The sequence below is a fragment of the Dendronephthya gigantea genome, unplaced genomic scaffold (genome assembly GCF_004324835.1).
Source record: "Dendronephthya gigantea isolate DGI-Jeju-01 unplaced genomic scaffold, DenGig_1.0 000061F, whole genome shotgun sequence".
Lineage (NCBI taxonomy): Eukaryota > Metazoa > Cnidaria > Anthozoa > Malacalcyonacea > Nephtheidae > Dendronephthya > Dendronephthya gigantea.
In genome coordinates, this window is record NW_021163071.1 from 1,215,068 (window position 1) to 1,234,895 (window position 19,828).

Consider the following 19,828-nt stretch of genomic DNA (forward strand, 5'->3'; position numbering starts at 1 on the left):
AAATGGTTCCGATTGGAAGTGATGTTCTGCTTGTTCTTCTATGCTACAGGTGATTCTGAGCGATGTTATTTATTTAGAGATATCGCCCGGTCGCCCCAGCTCTCTTCACTTCCGCTCTTCTCTCGATGGTTCTTTATGTAAAAAGTACTCAAGTCTGTCAACTTATAAACCTTTGATTTTTGTTGTTTTTTGTACAAACCTAGGCGAAATAATTCCTCTTTTCTACCTCTCAAAAGTTTTGAAACGTATATTTGTATTTTTCATAAGATTCTAGCCGTTTGGCGCGGTTTTACGACGCGAAATTTGAGGCGAGTTTATTTACATTTGGTGGAAAGGAGTACAAATATGAAGTCATAATGAAAAATTTGCAGTGTGTTTGTCGATTGTTTTGTGTTTAGCCGTCTCCTTTGGCACGATGGACCCCGATGGGGTCCTTTTGGTAAGTGTCGGCATTTTGACTAGATGCCGTTGAATTAAAATAATATAATTATTATCAATACTTGATCAAAGTTATTAATGCATTTTGGTATTTTTATACACCGTGCAGAATGACTATCAACGTAGAGGTAGTCAAAGTGCTCGATCGATTCCAAGAGATCCCTCCGATTCTAACATGAAATTCAACGATGTCGATGATTTAAAAACAGAAATACGACGGCAGCTTAAGATCAAAGAAGGAGCTGAAAATTTTAAGAAAGCGACAACAGATAAAAAGTCGTTGACACAATGCAATTCTATTTTGAAAGAGGCGAATACCAAATTACAGGAGCTACACTACCAACTACAAGATATGAATGCAGGAATTGTAGATAATCCTTTAGGTATGTAAGCACAGTTTTAGGTACATATATAAAAGCTTGAAAACCCCGTTCAGACGCACATTTTCGTGTTGAAATATGCTTACGGATGTCTGGAAGTTTCTCATCAAAATACTTGTTAATTTCATTACATTCATGAACACTAAATGGCCTCTAGATTTATCACGCCCGTGTTACATAAAGGGCCCGTATTTACACGTTGTTTTGGCATTTACAGATAAGCTATAAATGCAGACTCTATTTTATCCGTGTATAATTAATTTAGATCTTGATATTAGCCCGTGTTTGTTGTTTGAAGCTTCAAACTTTACTGTTTTAAAATATGCATTAAATATGTTTTGCTAGGGTTAAATTGATGTTGAAAATTTTGGGATATATAATAATTGTTTAGTTGATATCTATCTTGTATTAAGTAATGAATCCTTAAATTCCAAAAAAGGTTCAGAAAGGTTATTTTGGGGAGTGTAATATAGGCAATCGTACCTATATTATAGAACTTTTTGTTTTTGTTTTGATCGATATTACACTCTAACTAGTGATAATTCAATCGCGGCTTCGCTTAGTATGAAAGTTATTCCGAAAACTTCAATGCTTCCAGTGGTAGATGTGCGCTAAATTTGGCATATATTCTTCAAATTTTAAAATGTTTTACCGTAAACTTAATCATAATTTGTGATTTGTCCGTTTTGGAATTTGTGTCATTCAGATTTGTGTACAAACTTTGAATTCTTTAATCACTTAGGACAAATGATTAAGACATGCATATGAAGTTTTTGTGACCCCAGATTAGTGCGTATGTTACTAGATAATCTACTTTGTGTGTCATACAGCTAAAAAAAATAATGACTCATGTATGTACATGGTACAGATTTTCACTCTGACCACCCAACTCAATGCTGAGTGGGAGATATGCTATCAACCTGTTATGGCTTAGTCACTGTTATGTTAAGGAGTCTTGATACACACAAATTTATACACAAACCTGCAGTTGTGAATTAATTTTCAGGCTGGGCAATTGCTCTGCAAGTTAGTATATTTGTTACAAAATTATTCACAAACACACTAAGAGCACAGGAGTGAGTGGGAGGCATAATATTTGGTTGTCATGTAAAACAGAATTAAGCATTTGCCATTTGGGATTAATAACTACAACTAATTATGCCTGCTTTATTTAATTGTGTTTGCTTTTAAAAGATCATAGCTATGTTTTTTCGAGGAATTAAACTAAACAAAACTCTTATTTTTTGTGAATGTTTTACTCAGTATTTTGTTGGTTTATGCATTAGATATGCAAGCAGACCTCCTATGGGCCCTGTTGTTGTTTGAACAATTAACTAAATTATTCCATGGCTCCCTAGAGACTGTGAATAGTTGTTTTGTAATTACATGAGCTGATCAATTAATATAAAATTAATTTCTCAGCAGAACTTAGTTGGCAATGATATTAATATACAATATATGATCAAGATTAAATAAACTATACACCAGTAGGAGACCTTATCTAAGATTTTTAAAACTCAAAATAGATGTTGAAAAATGTAATGCTAAGTGTATATTATATAATACACAGTCTAGTATTTCTTAAGAAACTTGATATCATGTTTGAATATTACCTTACTTACGAGTGGCAATATCTAGAGACATAATGATGCAATGCTTTAATAATGAATGTAATGTCTGTTTCTAGTAATATCAATTCATGAAAATGAGACAAGACTCCTTGAAAGTGAGATATCAGGAATATTACCTAATACTCAAAAAATATCAATAAATGAGACAATGAGGCTATGTAAAATGTCATGCCTCATGGTCAATTGTCTATACAAATGTTGACATGTCATTTAATGCTTATGTTAACTTTCTATAGACCAAGATGAGCCCTTTTCACCTGTGAAAGTCCACCATGATCATGAGCAAGTAAACAAACATTTAAAAACACTAGAAAAACAGATGGCTATTGAGACAAAAGTCTATAAGGGTGCAGAGAATATGATTCACATGTATAGTGCCTCAAAGGATAAAAAAATGCTTGCTGAAGCACAGCAAATGTTGGATGATTCCAAAGTGAAAATAGACTTTTTGAAAATGGCAATACTACGAGAACACCAGCAGCACAATGCAATGGAATGTGATGATAATCATTCCAGCAAACCTCTTCCCCCTAAACTGTCCAGGCTTGAACAGAGAATTGAGGAAATACGACACCACATTGAAATTGAGTCACGAGTAACAGATGGTCTGAATAACATGAGGAAACTTCTGCAGGAGAAACAAGATAAGAAACAAATGCAGGAGGTAAATATGTTATCATTGCTATAATTGAATGCACTGGAGGCCTCAGAACCACAGTGGCACTCTTTCCCTTCCAGAGGCAAACAAGAGCAGCCTTTTGCCACCAGCTCACTATTTTCACCTGATTATTTTTTGACACATAGTATGCATTGATGCATGCTCTTAAAACGTACTAATTTTGCTGGATCTGGTGTTTCATTTCTTTGGGCCCTTGTATTTTTAGACTGAAAAGAAGATCTATGAATCAAGACAAAAACTAGACCTGCTACAATGTTCACTTGAGAAACGTATGGGTCAGATGTCGCCAAAGCAAGCTGCTGTTGGTATATATCAAGAAAGTTATGGTCACAAAGGCTCTACTGGTTCTTTTGGTGGTGACAGTACATATGGATCATTACCAAAACCTGCTCAACTTACTGGGAAACTAATTGTAAGCTGCTATTTCAGTGCGATTTTCCTATTTTGATAAATGTAAATGTGTGGCTATTTTTGAATGATCCTTTGTATAAATACTCGTGTTTGAGATTTACCTAAACCACTTGTTGGTATCTATCAAAAGAGGAAAATCCCATCTAAAATAGCATATGTAAATAAGGCTTTAAATGTAACTGTTAGGGTGAGTGTATTATGTTGTGTAGACCTCCTACGTATGTGTGCCATGATCAGGTCAAAACTATGCTGATAGTTACACTCATTGCTCTGTTGTTACACAATTTGACCATACCTATATACAGGTGTCACAATAAATTTTTATCTTTAGGTCAATTTGCAAGGTGCTGATAATTTACTAGAGCAGGTCCCAAACAGAGATCCAAGAAGAGGCTCAGCATATTCTGTTTTTAGTCCAGATAAATTTAGAATGAGTAAGAAGGCTGGTCCTACAGTTGTGGATAACCAATCAAGTATGTTGAGATATGTGTGTCGTAGTGACAGTGTTTTATTGTTGGGATTGTGATGGTAATGAATGATTGATGGTTGCACTGATACTGGTATTAATAGTGTTGGTAAATAATGGATGGTTTGATGGTCAATGATGGTAGTAATATCAGGAATGGCGATGAATGAAGGTTGCACTGATACTGGTATCAATGATGTTGGTAAATGATGGATGGTTTGATGGTCAATGATGGTAGTAATATCAGGAATGGTGATGATTGATGGTTGCACTGATACTGGTATTAATGGTGTTGGTAAATAATGGATGATTTGATGGTCAATGATAGTAGTAATATCAGAAATGGTGATGATTGATGGTTGCAGTGATATTGGTATTAATGGTGTTGGTATATAATGGATGATTTGATGGTCAATGATGGTAGTTTTATCAGAAATGATGATGGTAGTGATAATGACAGTGATTTCAGAAACTGATGATAGTTTTCTAATATTTTCTTTTTTAGATGAAATTTGTGCCGTATTAAAATTAGATAGTACTTATATGAATCAGACAAATTGGAAGCCATTCGCTAGAGATGCTTGGGAGCAGGAATTTAGAATAGAATTAGAAAGGGTAAGTTCACGCAACACGGCTCAAAATAACAGCTGATACATTTTAATTTCGGCCAAAGGTAATAGCACTTCGGTCAAATTCTGTTACTGAAATTCTCAAACGATCATACACGGTCCTGTTAATGAACGCCCGGAAATGCCCGGGAGTCGAGAAAGAATGCCCGGGAGTCGAGAAAGAATGCCTGGAGTAAAATTATGTACAAAATCACTGTATAATGTAAAGTTCCAATTCTATATTCGACCAAAAAATGCCCTTCTCACAATCATTTGCCACTCACATCATTTGAAAAACATGTTATTTACATGAATGCCCGGGGGTAGGGAAAAAATGCCCGGGGGAAAATTATGCTCATGCTTCATACCAATTTATACTCCGTCTCCGTGCAAAAGATATAAAAGTTTGGGTATAAAAAGTTCATTATTTGGAGTCCGAGACGCCAGGATTAAAATCTGCTCTTCTTATTTGTCGAATCATAAAAACAAAAGATAAAAATGAATTTTGTCCTACCCAACTGGTTAACAGTTGACTTAGTGTGTTTTGCGCATGAGAAAAGCAACGTTTGATCTTCTCAAACTGTAAGATTGCCCAAAAGCTCCTGTTAACAAGCCAGCATTCCACTTTCTTTTTTTAGTCACGAGAGCTTGAGATTGCCGTGTACTGGAGAGATTATCGAGCTATGTGTGGCGTCCTCTTCCTAAGATTGGAGGAATTCCTTGATAACAAAACTCGCAATATTGCTGTTCCTTTGGAACCTCAGGGAGAAATTGTCGGAACAGTAAGTAAAAATACTCCTTATAACTAACTAACATAAGTAAATTGATCTTCGCCTATGGCTTGTCTTCCTCGTAAGTATTGCTCGTGACACAAAAGGGACTGCATCGGAAGAAGACTAGCCAAAAAGGGTGAACATAGAAACCATACATCAAGGGTCTCACAGCTTCCGCGTGTTAACAAATAAACCCCTTAATTGGACAAACCACCAGGAACTTGTCAGGCATTGTTTGTTCCTGGTGCCATTGACATGCAGAATATATATGTTGGGTCTTGAAAACTACATTATTGCGTCATGACCATCAACAAAACTCTCTGTTCTTACGATGTCAATCAAAATGAAAAATGTCTTTACATAAATGTCAATGTCAATATATCCTTGTTCGATTAATCTGCCAGAAAGGTACCACAGGAAATTGTCGTTTACCACAGGAAAGGCGTTTAGCTTAAACGGTAGATAAGTTCAAATGGAAAACAAAGTTATCAGTATTTATTGAGCAACTGTGCTGAAATATTTGGATGTAAATAGTTTGATTTTCAATGGAAGAACATATTTAATGAATATATAAGATGTAGGTTCAGTCATTCACAAGATGTATGAGAGTGTTTTTACACTTTGACTTATCCACCGTTTAAGCTATAGATATATAATTTCTTTCACTATATCCTACCTGCAGACACTGCATGTGTGATTCGGCGTGTTCAGGATAATCTTAATCCCTTAAATCAAACGTACTCGCAGAAGTAAACAAAGCCGTTTATATGAGTGATAATAGTCTTGGGCGAATGGCAATCAAACTGCGTTTTAATTTATCACTTTGTCATGCAAATTGCTCTAACTCTAGAATCTTGATAACACGTTTGCTTAAAATAACTAAATAAATTAAGTTGTAAGCGTCACATTTAATCGCCGCGACAATAGCTATCTTAACAACTGTCAATTTAATTTTTGAAAAAATTTGTGCCGTGGCCTTGAACCTTAGTAGTTAAATATATGACACTATATGCAAATAGCTTCGGTCTTTACCTCGCTTGGGAGCTTCAGGAAGTCAGAGTCTTTATTAAATTTATATTATCGATTAAATCATCAATTCAACTTTATAGATACGATCTTGGTATCCTTATTATATTCCCTTATAGCAAACGTTATACGGTATTATTTAAGTATATACATCACTTTGACGTCGCACCTGCGCATTCAACATCGAATTATGCTTCGACATTGAAATTCGCGGCTTTTAAAAATCAATATATTATTTACACTTTCAAAGGGCTCTATATTAGTAACAATGAAATAAATCGCTGTAAACTCTGCTTGTGAAAGTACTACAAACTGTAGTCTTTGCGACCTACTAGAGATGATCATCATCAGTTCAACGCTAGCTCAATTTTCTTCCTCCTAGACATAGTTTTTCCCAAAACACGCGCCTACAGGTGGTACGATTATAAGATCATAAGACGCGACAGTTAATATGAATAATTTACACGAGTCTTCCTTTGAGTTTTTGTTTAGCGGCCTGCAAATCTGTTATATGTTTTGGCCTATCAAAATATCGCTACAAGCAAAGCTTTCGAGTACAGAAATCAGTGGACGTTATCAAGTTTATTACGAAAGAATTGTGTGGGCCTTCACCTTAGTTTATGAAGAAGTGAAATGAGTGTATGAGCGCGGTTTCTGTTGATTTGTATACAAACTGTTAGGATATTATGTTTGCAAATTCTACGAGTTGTGCTGTGTTGACTTCGTGTTATTCGTGTGAAAATTTTGATCATATTTCATTTGCTATGCTTGGGTTAGTTCGGCAATGTTAGAACGAATTTATGGTGAAAATTTATCGTCTTTTATCGTGTTGTTGGAATGGAAAAACGTGCGAAAAAAAGCTTGAGATCTTTGGATAATTTTTTGGTGAATGCCAAAACAAGTGAGGAAACTGACAGCGGGAAGGCGAACCAGGCCATTAGTTCTGGGGAAAATGCTAAAGAAAATGGAAAACAGACAAATCAGAAGCAGACACGAGATGATCTGACTGTTCAAAACAAACACAGTCGGTCAGGGAAAGAGATGCTTTCTACTGATAAATCAAGGACGATTAGAGGAAGGACTAAACCACCCCCGTTTCGAGCAGGGCGATATATCCCCTCAGATGGATATTTATACAGCTCATCGAGCATTACTGATGATACCTGTGATGGAAAGAGTAGGAATTTCGATCCGAAGGCGGAAAAGCATAAAGCTAAAAAAGAGTCCAAAGACACTCGAATTCAATCAGCCAGTTTTCATGGTCTTGAAAGTAAACGAACTCGTCCGAAGTTGAGGAACCGATGTCGCAGCACTGACTGCAGTAAAGCAACTGAATCAATCAGAATTGGCTCCGAGGTGTATAACAAAACTATTGATAGGACGGGCATTGACAACGGGAAGAAATCACGAATGAAGTGCCGCAGCGCTGACCTTAGTAAATTCTCTCATAAAGATGGCTGTGATTTGAGTTATATTCAAACTGCAATTCCAAGACATAAAGATATGGATATATCGGATATTCTGGAACGCCATTGCTCAAATGGAGGTAATTTAGCAAAAACAGACCCATGCGATTACTTTATTCTCAATAATAAACTTGCGTTAAACCAAACAATAACAAGGGATAATAAAGAGGACTTATCAATTTCCGGTAGTAATTATTCTTCCAGGTCCAGTTCTGAGGGCTCGGTTACTCTGGAACACAGTATTCCTATAAAAAGTAGAGCTTTAGATTACGAAACGCTGGATTCTGGTGGTAGCGTGTCTGCTAATACAGACACGGAAATTTTACAAGCTAGAAGGAAGAAAGTTATAGACAGTAAAAAAGAAAATACGGCAAGGTGTGCAAGTAATTCCACAATCAGGAAGAAACCCGATTTCAAAATTGAGATTCCATCAGGAAGAGATAAATTGGATAGATTGTCGTTACCTCAGAGAACTGTAAAAGAAAAAGAGGAGTTGTGTGCTGTTTCTGAAATAAGTCATTTGGAGAGAGATGGAGAAGTGGACAAAGTTAATCCAAGTGTGGATAGTCCTCCTGTGGAAGGAAACGATGCAGTAGAAAGCTCGCCAAAGAGAAATGTAAAATGTATTAAGGAATCTGGGCCTGATTCACTTCGGAGAACAAAACAAGGGGGGGAAATTGATGGAACGAATTCTTGTTTTAAAAAATCCATCGTCAATAATACCTCGAAAAGCTCGGGACAAGATAAATCTAATTCTGAAACTGCTCAGCGAAATGTTGAAAAGACTGCGACTGTTAGTCAGTTGAGTAACAGAATTAATGAAGGTTTTCAAAACATGTCCAGCAAACACCCTACTGGTAGTAAAAAACCACCTTCTTTACAAACAGTGGTGGAAAACAACATAGTGTGCAATGAAACATGTCAGGAAAAGGTGGGCTCTGGACCTGCAAGAGTATTCGACTCTACCCAAATTCCGGACACTGTAGTGAAACCATATAAAGATGAGAAAACTCGGGGCTGTGTAACTCAAGGCGAAGGGACTTCGAATGGGGATAAAGAAGAGAGTAACGGTAGGAAAAGTGAAGTGAAAGAGATACAATGTAGGGACATTGATAGGGATGCAAACACGAAAAGTACAGACAATGATGCAACTCCTATTACTCCTGCACTTGATGTCGTATCTAAAACCTGTGTTACTCCAAGCAATGGTAAGGATGAAAAGCGTGGAAATGTGAAGTTACAAAGAAACAACAAAACTAAAATGATAAAGAGATCAAACTACGGAAACAAGAATGAAGAAAAAAAGCAACGGTTATATAACGTAGATACAACAAACACCACCGGTCGATACAACATCGGAAAGAATTCCATGGAGAAGGACCAACGCACTAGCACGAATACAAACGCAGATGGGAAAAACGTTTCCCCAGCTCGACGACTGAGTGGAGGTATTACGAAATATCAACACGAGAAGAAACCTTTAGATTTTAAGATGAATGGACAAGAGAAATCAAGCAGAAAGCTAGCTTTCGACAGACGAGAGAGCTATTCCAAGCAACTACGGGAAAAGAACATGAGAAATGCTGAATTGAAAAAGAAAGTTGGTATTGTCAACAAGAGGAACGGTATGAGACTGCATGAAGACTCCGCTATTGTGGCAAAAATAAAACATGTGAAATCAAGGCGGTTACTCAAGAGGAATGTTGCGTACGTGAAGCGTGAACAAAAAGTTCATTTCTCCAAAGAACATGATCATGAGTTGTGGGTGTTATTTACAGTCACTTTGGGTTCTTCGATTGTTGATGGTATGCCTCAGGTAGATTTGGACATGCCTGATGGTAGAACTTCACCTGACTATTGCAAGTCTAGGAGAACTTTACTTAGTTGTGTGTTACCTGAAGCACAGAGGGAAAATACCATCCCCAAAGTAAAGAGTGTTTTAGTCAGAAGTTCAAGGTCCAATCTTAAGAGGCTTAAATTCCTACCTGTGAAGAATTTGCGCTGGTCGCTTTTCGATGGCATGGTAATGTAATTAGCAACCATTCTAAAGTTGAAGTGGGGGGTGGGGTGTTAACTAGCAACCATTCTAAAGTTGAAGGGGGGGGGTTGGTAAGGGCGAGACCGACAGTGCAATATGGGGCTGTTTCTAGGGCAATAAACCTTTTTCATAATGACGTCAAACACGGAAAGTCTAATGTTACACGAAGTTTGATTGGCTCGATAGTTTTGTGGAGCCAATTAAATTTCGTGTAACATCAGACTTTCCGCGTTTGACGTCATTATAAGAAAGGTTTATTGTCACTATTGTCAACCTCGCTGTCGTCAGTACTCCACTGCAACTCGGATATAACCATTTATTGATGTGAGTTTACAAGTCCTGTGAAGGCAATTACAAGTTCACGAGGCATCACATGCGCCCAGCGTATGTGTCCCTGTAGTGAGCTGTTGCCTTATATCTATATATAGTCGATAGGTGTCGGAATTCAGTTTATAAATATTTGATTTTTCGAATACCGAAAGCATCAAAAAATACCAAGAAAATATCGAAATACCGAAAAAAAATATCGAAAATCAAACTATATTCCCGATAGCTGGAAAACACGCTTGGGCAAGGGTTTATTACATAAGATGACAACAATAAGACCCATCTGAAAGCTAAGCACTTTTTGTGCACGCGAGATTGAACGGCAGCAAGAAAAAAATCTCTTAAAAAAGCGACCAAACGGCGAAATCGTCAAATAACGACCGAGCATCGTCGAAGTAAAAGAGAAAAGAGCGCCTCTTAATTCTGCCAAGTCTAAAGTTGTTATTACTCTTTTTAAATTATTCTATTTAACGTAGTTGTTTACCCCGGATTTCAGCGCCTATAAACCTTTTGAAATTCGTTTAGTTTTCCACAACTTCGTTTTTTTCTGCTGTTTGTAAGTGCGGTATATTGACTGAGGTACATTTTCGTAATTTCGCTAATTTGCCTATTTTCTCTTTTCGATTTGCCTATTTTCGAAATTTTCCAAACCGCAACAGCCTACGGCCTTGTAGTATAGCCGCTGCATGAAGCATTATTAATGATGTTGCATTGTCTTTAAATGTTGTTCAAATAAACTTATACCGAGAATAACATTGTCACGCAATCTCATAGAGTATTGCTTGTGTCTGAAAATAAAAAAATGGATTAAGTGCATATATGACAGGTACATGTGGTCTTATGAAATATTAATGCGAAAACAAGACGCGTTGTTCATTTTCTTCCATATATATATTTATATTGATGATATATTCATGAAGAACTTATATACTATAGATATTAGAAATATTTTTAATTCTATACATGCCAGGACTGTGTAAGGATGCCAGCGTCATCATGTTCTTGTTTCCTTTCCATTGCTTGGAACAGGTTGGATATGAATGTACAAAGAGTTTCTAAAGTATATGTGGCATATCAATAGAGTGACTATATTTCTTTGAGATTGTGTGCAACGTTGTTGTCCTCTAACTATGCTGAGATCAATTTCATCTTTATGTTGTTTTTCTACGTTCCAAGACTACTATATATAAAGTTAAATAGTGCAAACCTTAGGCAACAGTGGCGGTGTGAATTTGACAGATTGTTGTTGATGATAGACGTTTGAATTATAGAAGAGAGTTGCGCTCTTTTGAGAGACGTCATTCGTCAGGAGAGATGAGTAGGACATTCTGTTGGAAATATATTATAATTAGTTGAAGCCGTCGGAGCTGCTCGTCTTGGAGAGAATGAGAGGACATCATGAAGTATCTTGTCAAATTATTTTCTTCATTTCATTAGGTCACATTCGTCAACCCGATGGTCAGTAGAAAGCCAAAATTACAGCGACAGAGAAAGATCTTTAAAATCAATAGAGGTAAGTTAATGTTATGTGTGCTCGTTACATCATTATTGCAATAATTGCATTCACAGATGTAGAACAGATGTTATCTTGCATTTTGTTTACAAAATACTTGCGGAGTATATAGCATGTTTCAAATTACTCGTCAGTTTCATAATACCATATATACAACCTCTCCTTATACCCGTCTTTTCTGCAATGTTTAACTTCTCCCCCCCCCCCCTTTTCCCCCCTCCCTTTCCTTCTCGCCTCTGGGACTATTCTCTATCACCTATTATTGTCTATCGATAATTCTCCATTTTTTAATCTTTGCTTTCTCGACTTCCTTCCTATGTTTACCATCCGCTATCATTCACTTCATTCCCTACGGCATAATTGCCTTATCCGTATGCTATATCTTTATTTTCTAAATATTTATAAACAATATTGTCTATTTTTCTCCCAGGTAAAAACTTCCTGCGGGCAGGACAGATGAACACAAATGTCGCGACTTGGGCGAGATTATTAAAGAGAGCAACGCCACAGAACTGCCAGACCAACACAACGACCCTTAGTCCAGGCACAACAGGAACATATTCTGTCATATCCAAGTAAGTTGTATATAAAACCTTGAATTTCAAAAGAATCCCTGGGTGTTTGATGGACTAAGATATTGTGTTTGATTTCATTTTTGTTTTGTCTCCATCTTCTATTAACCGTGATCAGTTTAAAACATTATTTTAACATCATCCTATATAATAGGTTTTAATTCTCCGTAAATCCTTTTACTAAGGGATCGGGTTTAGGATAAAGATTATCGAATATTTTTGTCCTCAACATCGGCCTATATAACCCAACCTATAACCTATTCTCTCATTTCAGTGCACATCCAACAGGGATGACATCACCGCCTTATCCAAAATCTACAGACGATATATTGAACGAACGCCGTAAGTCGCCTTCACCCACGGATGAGTTCAAGGAAAGATCAAAAACTATGCCTCATAAAAAACATCCTATCCAAGCTCCCAAGATGAAAACAGCTGAACAGGTACGTGGCACAGAAAACAATCTCCCCTCTTAACTCCTGTCTCTGTGCTATATCTCAAAACGCGAAACAATCATGTTTTATATTAGCCTTAGTCTCTATTATATAGCCTTACTAATGCCTATAGACGTATAAATTACTTTTAATGGCTATTAATTGCGTTTATCAAGCTAATAGGATGTGCATGAATAAATTATGTTCCTTAGACATCCTTTTTGAAGGTCGAATATAAGACGCCATTTGCCATCTGAAGTCACTTTTCGATTAACTTTAGCGAGTATTTTTCAGTCAAAATGCAAGAACCTTTCCACTATTGGCTTTCTTTAACATGTTTGAGCTACTGCACGTAGTTTGTTAATTTTTCTTTATTTTGTTTTGATTTCTTTTCTTTTTATAATTTTGCAGCAAACATACGTTAGTGTTTAAAATTAGCGCAACTGCAATGTTTTCCTAAGGTTTTTGCATTTTAACAGGAAAATATTTGGTTCAGATCGATTCTTAATGCCGAAAATGATTTTTATCTTCCATCAGTTTCAAAAACTCAATTTTGAATTACACAGGACGCTCTCTCAGCGTTTGGTTTCCTGGATAACCAGTATCGGGGTACCCCAGAATCGCCATCATTAGTACCACGAAGGCCTGAAAGGTAGGTTAATTATCTTTGGGAAGAACTCGTTTCCCCCTGTAGGCTGTACCTTAGCTAACCTCGCAAGCCAGGCTTTTGTATCTCAGCCGGATCAAATTATTTGCATAATATGCGTCATTTCGATTTGTGATGCAACTAGTCTAGCTGTTGTTTCCGCAAATCTTTCAAAGATCTTTAAACATAGAAATGGGCGGAAATGCTAATTTGTCAAGTAGCGAACGTTCAGATGTCCGGCTGATTTTAATAAAGGACTCGCGTTTTTATGGACAGACAATAAATTCGCTGATTTAGGGTGGGGCAAGCCGCTCCCCATGCATTTGCGCTTCTGAGGGCAGGGCAATATATTGAACTGAGGGATTTTTCTAGAAATATGGTTTTGGTCAAGCGAGGTAAAATATATAGGGAAATACCATAGAGCATTAGAAATCGTTTGTATTTTTAGTGCGCAATTGAAGTCACTGAAATAAGCGCGGCAATATGAAATGACTGTTGTTTTACTAACCACGCAACTAACATACTGTAACTGTCCATAATTTGCAGTAATATTGGCAACGATAAGCCTGTCTCTTCAGAAATAATCACTAATGTCAATCCTCGAGTATTTCCTTCTGTCCCTGAAGAACGAAGGTAATCACAATTCCAGCCACAAGATAACTGTATAGCTAACTAACCTATAAGCTGAACTACATCTGTCCCGACTTTGAAAACAATTGTAGTAATTCTAAATATATATACTATAATCATATCACAAACGTCACACTAACGGACTTTTCTAACAGCGCCAATACAAATAATGAAGAAGTTTACAAAAGGTCGTTTTCATCGCCAGCTTCTAATAAGATAATCAGGTAGAATAACTTAATCTTTTAACTAATATTCTCATAACAATAATCTCCTAATTAATGTTTTCAAAACTGCTTCAAACGTGTGATATAATTATTACTCCGCAATAAGTTGTCAAGAGATTTGTATGAACCAGGTAGTATAATACAATAAGCTGCACGGCTTGATTTGTGTTTCCTTATATTCAGCTTATAATGCATGAGATTTTGGACGTGGTTGTGAGTGTATGTGAACATTAAAGGTGTTATTTTCAACTACAGTGACCTGTTCAGTTGACTGTACTTTCCTCTCACGCATCAAGTGAAAAAAACAAACTCATCTCATCAATAAAGTGAGAGTGGAAACTCTCATATGAACTTTCAACAGCTTCGATTCTTATTAGACAAAATTTTCATTCCTTAGACCTGTGAGAACAACATCTCCAGTATCATCCACCATGAACATGAAGAATTTCAGAACTATCAGCGTGCTTGGACGGGGACATTTTGGAAAGGTATATAAGCTACAATGATTTTTGATTTGCTTATAATTAAGATGGAATTGGGTTAATTTCTCACACAAGTATTTTTATTTTTTTTATTTTTTGCCGGGTAACTACAAAAAGAAAGTATAGTTATGATCAACAAGACACTGAACTATGTCGTATTTGATTGTCGTCTTTTTTTTTATCCAGGTCATCTTGGCAGAGTATAAAAACACTCGGGAATTATTCGCCATAAAAGCTTTGAAAAAGTCTGATATTATCTCAAGAGATGAAGTTGAGAGGTGGATTATAATATCTCCATTCGTCTTCGTTCTAAATTCAAACAATTAAAACCAAGCATACATGTAGTAACTCGTGTTATTTGCGTGTCTCGTAGTTTACAATCTGAGAAAAGAATATTTCTGGCCGCAAACAAAACGAGACATCCCTTCCTGGTCAACCTGTTTGCTTGTTTTCAAACTAAGGTACGGTGTTTATCGAACTTTATTATAATGAATGGATTAACTCCGAACAGTCAAGGCCTATGGGCTTTGTCACATTTCCCGCTATGACCTGCCTACCAGTGTTGTAAAGTAAACCAAATAGATTGAACCAGGTTAAACTGATACTTCTCATTTTCTAAAAAAATCGTCTTTCTTTAATTGCTTAGTTAAACCTGGCATACATCGATGCATGCAACTGTGGTGCTTAGAAATTAATGTGATTTTTATTATATTTAGGGCCATGTTTGTTTTGTAATGGAGTATGCTTCTGGCGGTGATCTCATGATGCATATACATAATGAAGTATTCTCTGAGCCCCGAGCAGTGTAAGATATTCAGTAATATAACCAGGGAGCAGCGTCTTCAAACAACTAAGCATCTAATGTGGTATAGCAACTGTCTAAATAGACCGACGTTTCGACCTTCGCTAGGAGAAGGGCTTTCCTCAGGAGAGTTAGTTTTAACCTTTTGTCGACAGGTCGAGACGTTTGTTTGTCTATTCAGGCAGTTGTGATAACAAATTTGACTCAAAAGGCCCGTTTACACTTGCAATTTTTGCTGCGATTTAATGTGCGATTTTCTTCGAATTAGTTACTGATGTTCAAATAAAAACTTTTATACATCAGAGCATTCGTAACTAATTACTCGTTCACATCTATGAAAAGAAGAAAATGGATCGCAGCATCGCAAGTGTAAACGTGCCTTAAGATATCAAGTTTCTTTTTGATGGCATCGTAATTAGATATCATCACTTACAAGATAATCGTTATGACGGTGATGATATCATCATTTGTTATCACTTAAATGATAATCATCATTACCAAAATTACAATCATCACTTGATATCATAATTTGAATGATAATCATTACTTTAGGTAATCATAACAATTTTTACATTCTTCTGTAGGTTTTACACATCTTGTGTTGTTCTTGGATTGCAGTATTTGCATGATCATGAAATTGTCTACAGGTTTGTTTGCGTTTTTTGCTTTGCGATTTTTAACTGAGAAAAACCACCGTTCGATAGGCCAAAACAGACAAAATTTAGCTCGCATTAAATCTTTAATGTGTGGTATGTTCTACCCTACAGAGATCTGAAATTGGATAATTTATTGCTGGATGCAGAGGGTTATGTAAAGATAGCAGACTTTGGGCTGTGTAAGGAAGGAATGGGTTATGGAGAGAGGACAGGCACTTTCTGTGGTACACCTGAGTTCTTAGCACCGGAGGTATGTCCTAGTCCACGTGCATTAGCGTGGTTTAGGCAAGATTAAAACTTTAAAAAGTTCCTGAAAACCTTTAAATCTTTTTGACAGGGTTTGAAGTCCTAGTAAAACCATCTTAGTATTATGGTCTGACAACTGAGTATATATAATGGTTTTGGATGGCTAGCCGATCACGTTGAGGCATTTTAGTATACAAAATATAGTTTAAAAAATTGATATAGAAGTCACGGTTGCCCTCATAAGAATGTGTGGTAGACTTTTACAGTAATATCCCCCCAATGACTCACCAATTTAGAAGTAATATCCTGCCGTCAAGCAACGGTCTTTACACTTGGCATGGGTCGTTTTATGCCGTAATGTATTTCTTTGTTTGACACAAAAGGAGGTCCACTGACGAGGTCTTGTACAACTGCCCTGTTATAATCAGACATTCTAACCCTTGTTCTCTTGTTAGGTTCTGACTGAAACATCCTACACCCGGTCTGTGGATTGGTGGGGATTGGGAGTCCTGATATTTGAAATGCTGGTGGGGGAGGTTAGTTTTTGACTCGTAATTGCCATTACTTTTATGATATACACGGCTCTGGTAAGCAAGAGCTTAATATTGATTCTTCATTACATTTTACTAGTCACCATTCCCCGGAGACGACGAGGAAGAGGTATTTGATTCCATTGTGAATGACGAAGTTCGTTATCCGAAGTTTTTATCAACAGAAGCTGTAACAATAATGAGGCGGGTAAGTGATCACACAAGGAAGATTGTAGCGAGGCAATTGTACTGTGTCCTCTCAGTTATTTAAAACTAACCTGGGATCAAATCCGGCACACGTTACTACAAGTGCAGTTGCGCTTATGCTCTTTAACAACTGGACGATGATTTTTCACCAGCAACTTCATGACTGACATATTTTGTCTGCGCTGACATATTTTTAGCCCCGTTTACACTACACTCGATTTATTGGCACGGCACGGCTAAAATGGGTACCCGTGCCCATTTCATCTGCGCCCGGCCTTTGTTTCGGTAGCCTGAACACTAGTGAAATATGGCACGGGTACCCATTTTAGCCGTGCCGTGCCGATAAATTGACTGTAGTGTAAACGGGGCTTTTATTGAGTGGTGTAAAATGATCATTCTGTATACACTTGGGACGCTGTGAAAATACTTTCTAAAGTCTGTCATATACTTTCAGTTGTTACGACGAAATCCCGATAGGAGACTGGGTGCGGGTGAGAATGACGCCGAAGACGTGAAGAAACATCCGTTCTTTAGGGTATGTTTAGTGCTAGTTTAGTTAATATTACATATTATTATATCCGTCTCAGTGAAGTTGGGTGTATAAGGGGCTTGATTATGCTGGAAAAACTGGAATATCTGCTGCATACGCGCAAGTGACTTTATATATTTATTTCAGTGAAGTCATACTTTTATTTATGTCAGCGGTAATGTCATTAAGATTTATGAAGTAATTTCAGTTTACTCAAAATCATTTAATTTACTACAAAACAGGAATAATACAGTTAAGATTAAGTGATTTTTAATCGGGCGTCGTAATTCTTTTGTTCAATCTTAGGATGTGAGGTGGAAAGATTTGTTATCTCGCAAAGTAAAACCGCCATTTGTACCAACTTTAGTAAGTACGCAGTATGCTAAAGTTATTTATATAAACATTTTTCGCATTCAATTTATGCATGTTGCTGTAATGATGTCATTTTATTGACATGGTGTTTAATTTTTCCTTTTTCCAGAAACATGCAGAAGATGTCAGTAATTTTGACGAAGAGTTCACGTCTGAAGATCCAGTTCTAACTCCACCTAAAGAACCCAGACCTCTAAATGTTGAGGACCAGGTACGAACATACACAGCTAAGGTTTTGTGAATATCACCAAAAATTTAGGAAAGAACCGCTAAAGGGCAGCTGAAAGAAAAGGAAGGACGTTACAAATGGAACAAGCTAGCGATGAATTGCATGAAAATGTTCCATGAAAATGTTCCATAAAAATCCTTTTATTTAATCCGTAATTTTTTCTCAAGAGCCTCAACCTGGATGTTGTTTCATTTTTTTAGGCAATGTTTGTAGACTTCGACTACATTGCAGATTGGTGTTGACACCTTCATATACTAGAAGACTCGTATGGAACCTCGTACGAGACCAATGAGACACAATGGACAAATTATCTGCCGCTCCTACGTTGACATATAGCACATCATCGTCTGACCTGTAAAAAATTGATTTGTACAGATGGTTTTCACTAATTATTATTGTGCAACAGATGATGGCCACTAAAAACTATACGAATGTAAATTTTTTTCATTATTGGGTTTCTACTCGGTGAAGTTTCATTGCCTTTAATGCAAGTCGTCCATGGCCCCCACCTGCTGCCCAGTAATGTTTACTGAGACTATCAATAATCTAGCGAATTATTAGAAATGAACATCTAGAGAGAGAGAGAGGCATATACCTCTAAATTAAACGCGCTTAGGCGTTCAATAATTGCGTGGTTTCGTCTGGCTGTTAGCCGTCGGAACCATGTCTTTGATATGTAGCAAATTAGATCAATACGTTGCTTTGCTTTGCCTTATGCAAATCAGTCGTTGATCTGTACAAATGCTAATACATCTACATCTTCCAGCCTGACATAGACACACATTAGATACGATCAGAGATTGAACCAAGCAAGTTTCGAAATCCTGAGCGATATTTCGCAAAGCAAGCGCCTGCAAACGAGGCTGGGTATACAAAATTTCGCTAATTACGTCAAAGATTAACTCATTATGAGAGCAAATGCCTATTTGGCAGTTCCAAGTCAAAAATGTATTCGTAGACAAGTTTATGGTTTCATTTGAAACCTGTTTGTTAACTTGCTTGTAATCGAGATACTTGGAAATTAAAAAAAGATATTTTGATCTTTTGTAAAAGTGAACTTGTCTTTTCTCTGCTAAGTGGGATCATGTAAAAGGCCCCTAAGCCGCGTTTAGATCTAAACACGCTCGTGACCAACCTGACAAGCCAAAGTCAAAAATCTGAAGGGGGCTTAGGGCTTTATATCAAACGAAAAATAAATAAGCCAGCATTCATTCTCGTGTATGAATACTCCCCGTTCACACTTTAACAAAAATCAAAGACCACTGATCACTTCACGGACCGGCATTTTATTATAGGGACTTTAAGGGCCTTTAAGGGACTTACATGGACCGAGTTATCCCGGCTAGGCGAGGTGAAAACTGCATATAATGGAGATGACAACTAATTTGATGTGGTGCGCTTTTTACCTCGCCCAGCCGGGATAACTCGCTCCATGTAAACAGACCCTAACAATGCAGGATTGGAACACGACGACGGCATTTATCAATACAATGAGTCATTGAAAATAAATTAA

The 19,828-nt window shown here is 37.0% G+C and overlaps 1 protein-coding gene across 4 annotated transcripts; it reads left to right on the top strand.

Moving 5' to 3' along the window:
• The first annotated feature begins 125 nt into the window (after nt 1-125).
• Nucleotides 126-19,341, top strand: LOC114530254 (serine/threonine-protein kinase N2-like). 4 transcript variants are annotated; one of them, XM_028551850.1, is made up of 25 exons: nt 126-439; nt 548-821; nt 2,686-3,113; nt 3,334-3,540; nt 3,871-4,012; nt 4,511-4,620; nt 5,252-5,395; nt 11,681-11,756; nt 12,187-12,331; nt 12,603-12,771; nt 13,329-13,414; nt 13,955-14,041; nt 14,194-14,262; nt 14,660-14,750; nt 14,931-15,022; nt 15,118-15,205; nt 15,461-15,549; nt 16,131-16,193; nt 16,314-16,452; nt 16,904-16,984; nt 17,079-17,186; nt 17,640-17,720; nt 18,021-18,080; nt 18,196-18,297; nt 18,516-19,341. In XM_028551850.1, exons 1-25 carry the CDS (start codon nt 416-418, stop codon nt 18,555-18,557), a joined length of 2,997 nt encoding a protein of 998 aa, XP_028407651.1. In that variant the 5' UTR covers nt 126-415; the 3' UTR covers nt 18,558-19,341. The 4 variants fall into 4 exon arrangements, with proteins under 4 accessions (XP_028407651.1, XP_028407649.1, XP_028407650.1 ...); XM_028551847.1 differs by lacking the exons at nt 126-439; nt 548-821; nt 2,686-3,113; ... (2 more) ...; nt 4,511-4,620; nt 5,252-5,395 and adding an exon at nt 6,022-9,901; XM_028551848.1 differs by lacking the exons at nt 126-439; nt 548-821; nt 2,686-3,113; ... (3 more) ...; nt 5,252-5,395; nt 13,955-14,041 and adding an exon at nt 6,021-9,901.
• The last annotated feature ends 487 nt before the right edge of the window (nt 19,342-19,828 follow it).

What these genes read in the sequence shown, in the direction of transcription:
- LOC114530254 (XM_028551847.1), top strand. Translation starts at nt 7,250, where the DNA reads ATGGAAAAACGTGCGAAAAAAAGCTTGAGATCTTTGGATAATTTTTTG. An exon ending in ACATATTCTGTCATATCCAA is followed by an intron (nt 12,332 to 12,602) that starts GTAAGTTGTATA and finishes CTCTCATTTCAG; the next exon opens with TGCACATCCAACAGGGATGA. An exon ending in TTCTCTGAGCCCCGAGCAGT is followed by an intron (nt 15,550 to 16,130) that starts GTAAGATATTCA and finishes ATTCTTCTGTAG; the next exon opens with GTTTTACACATCTTGTGTTG.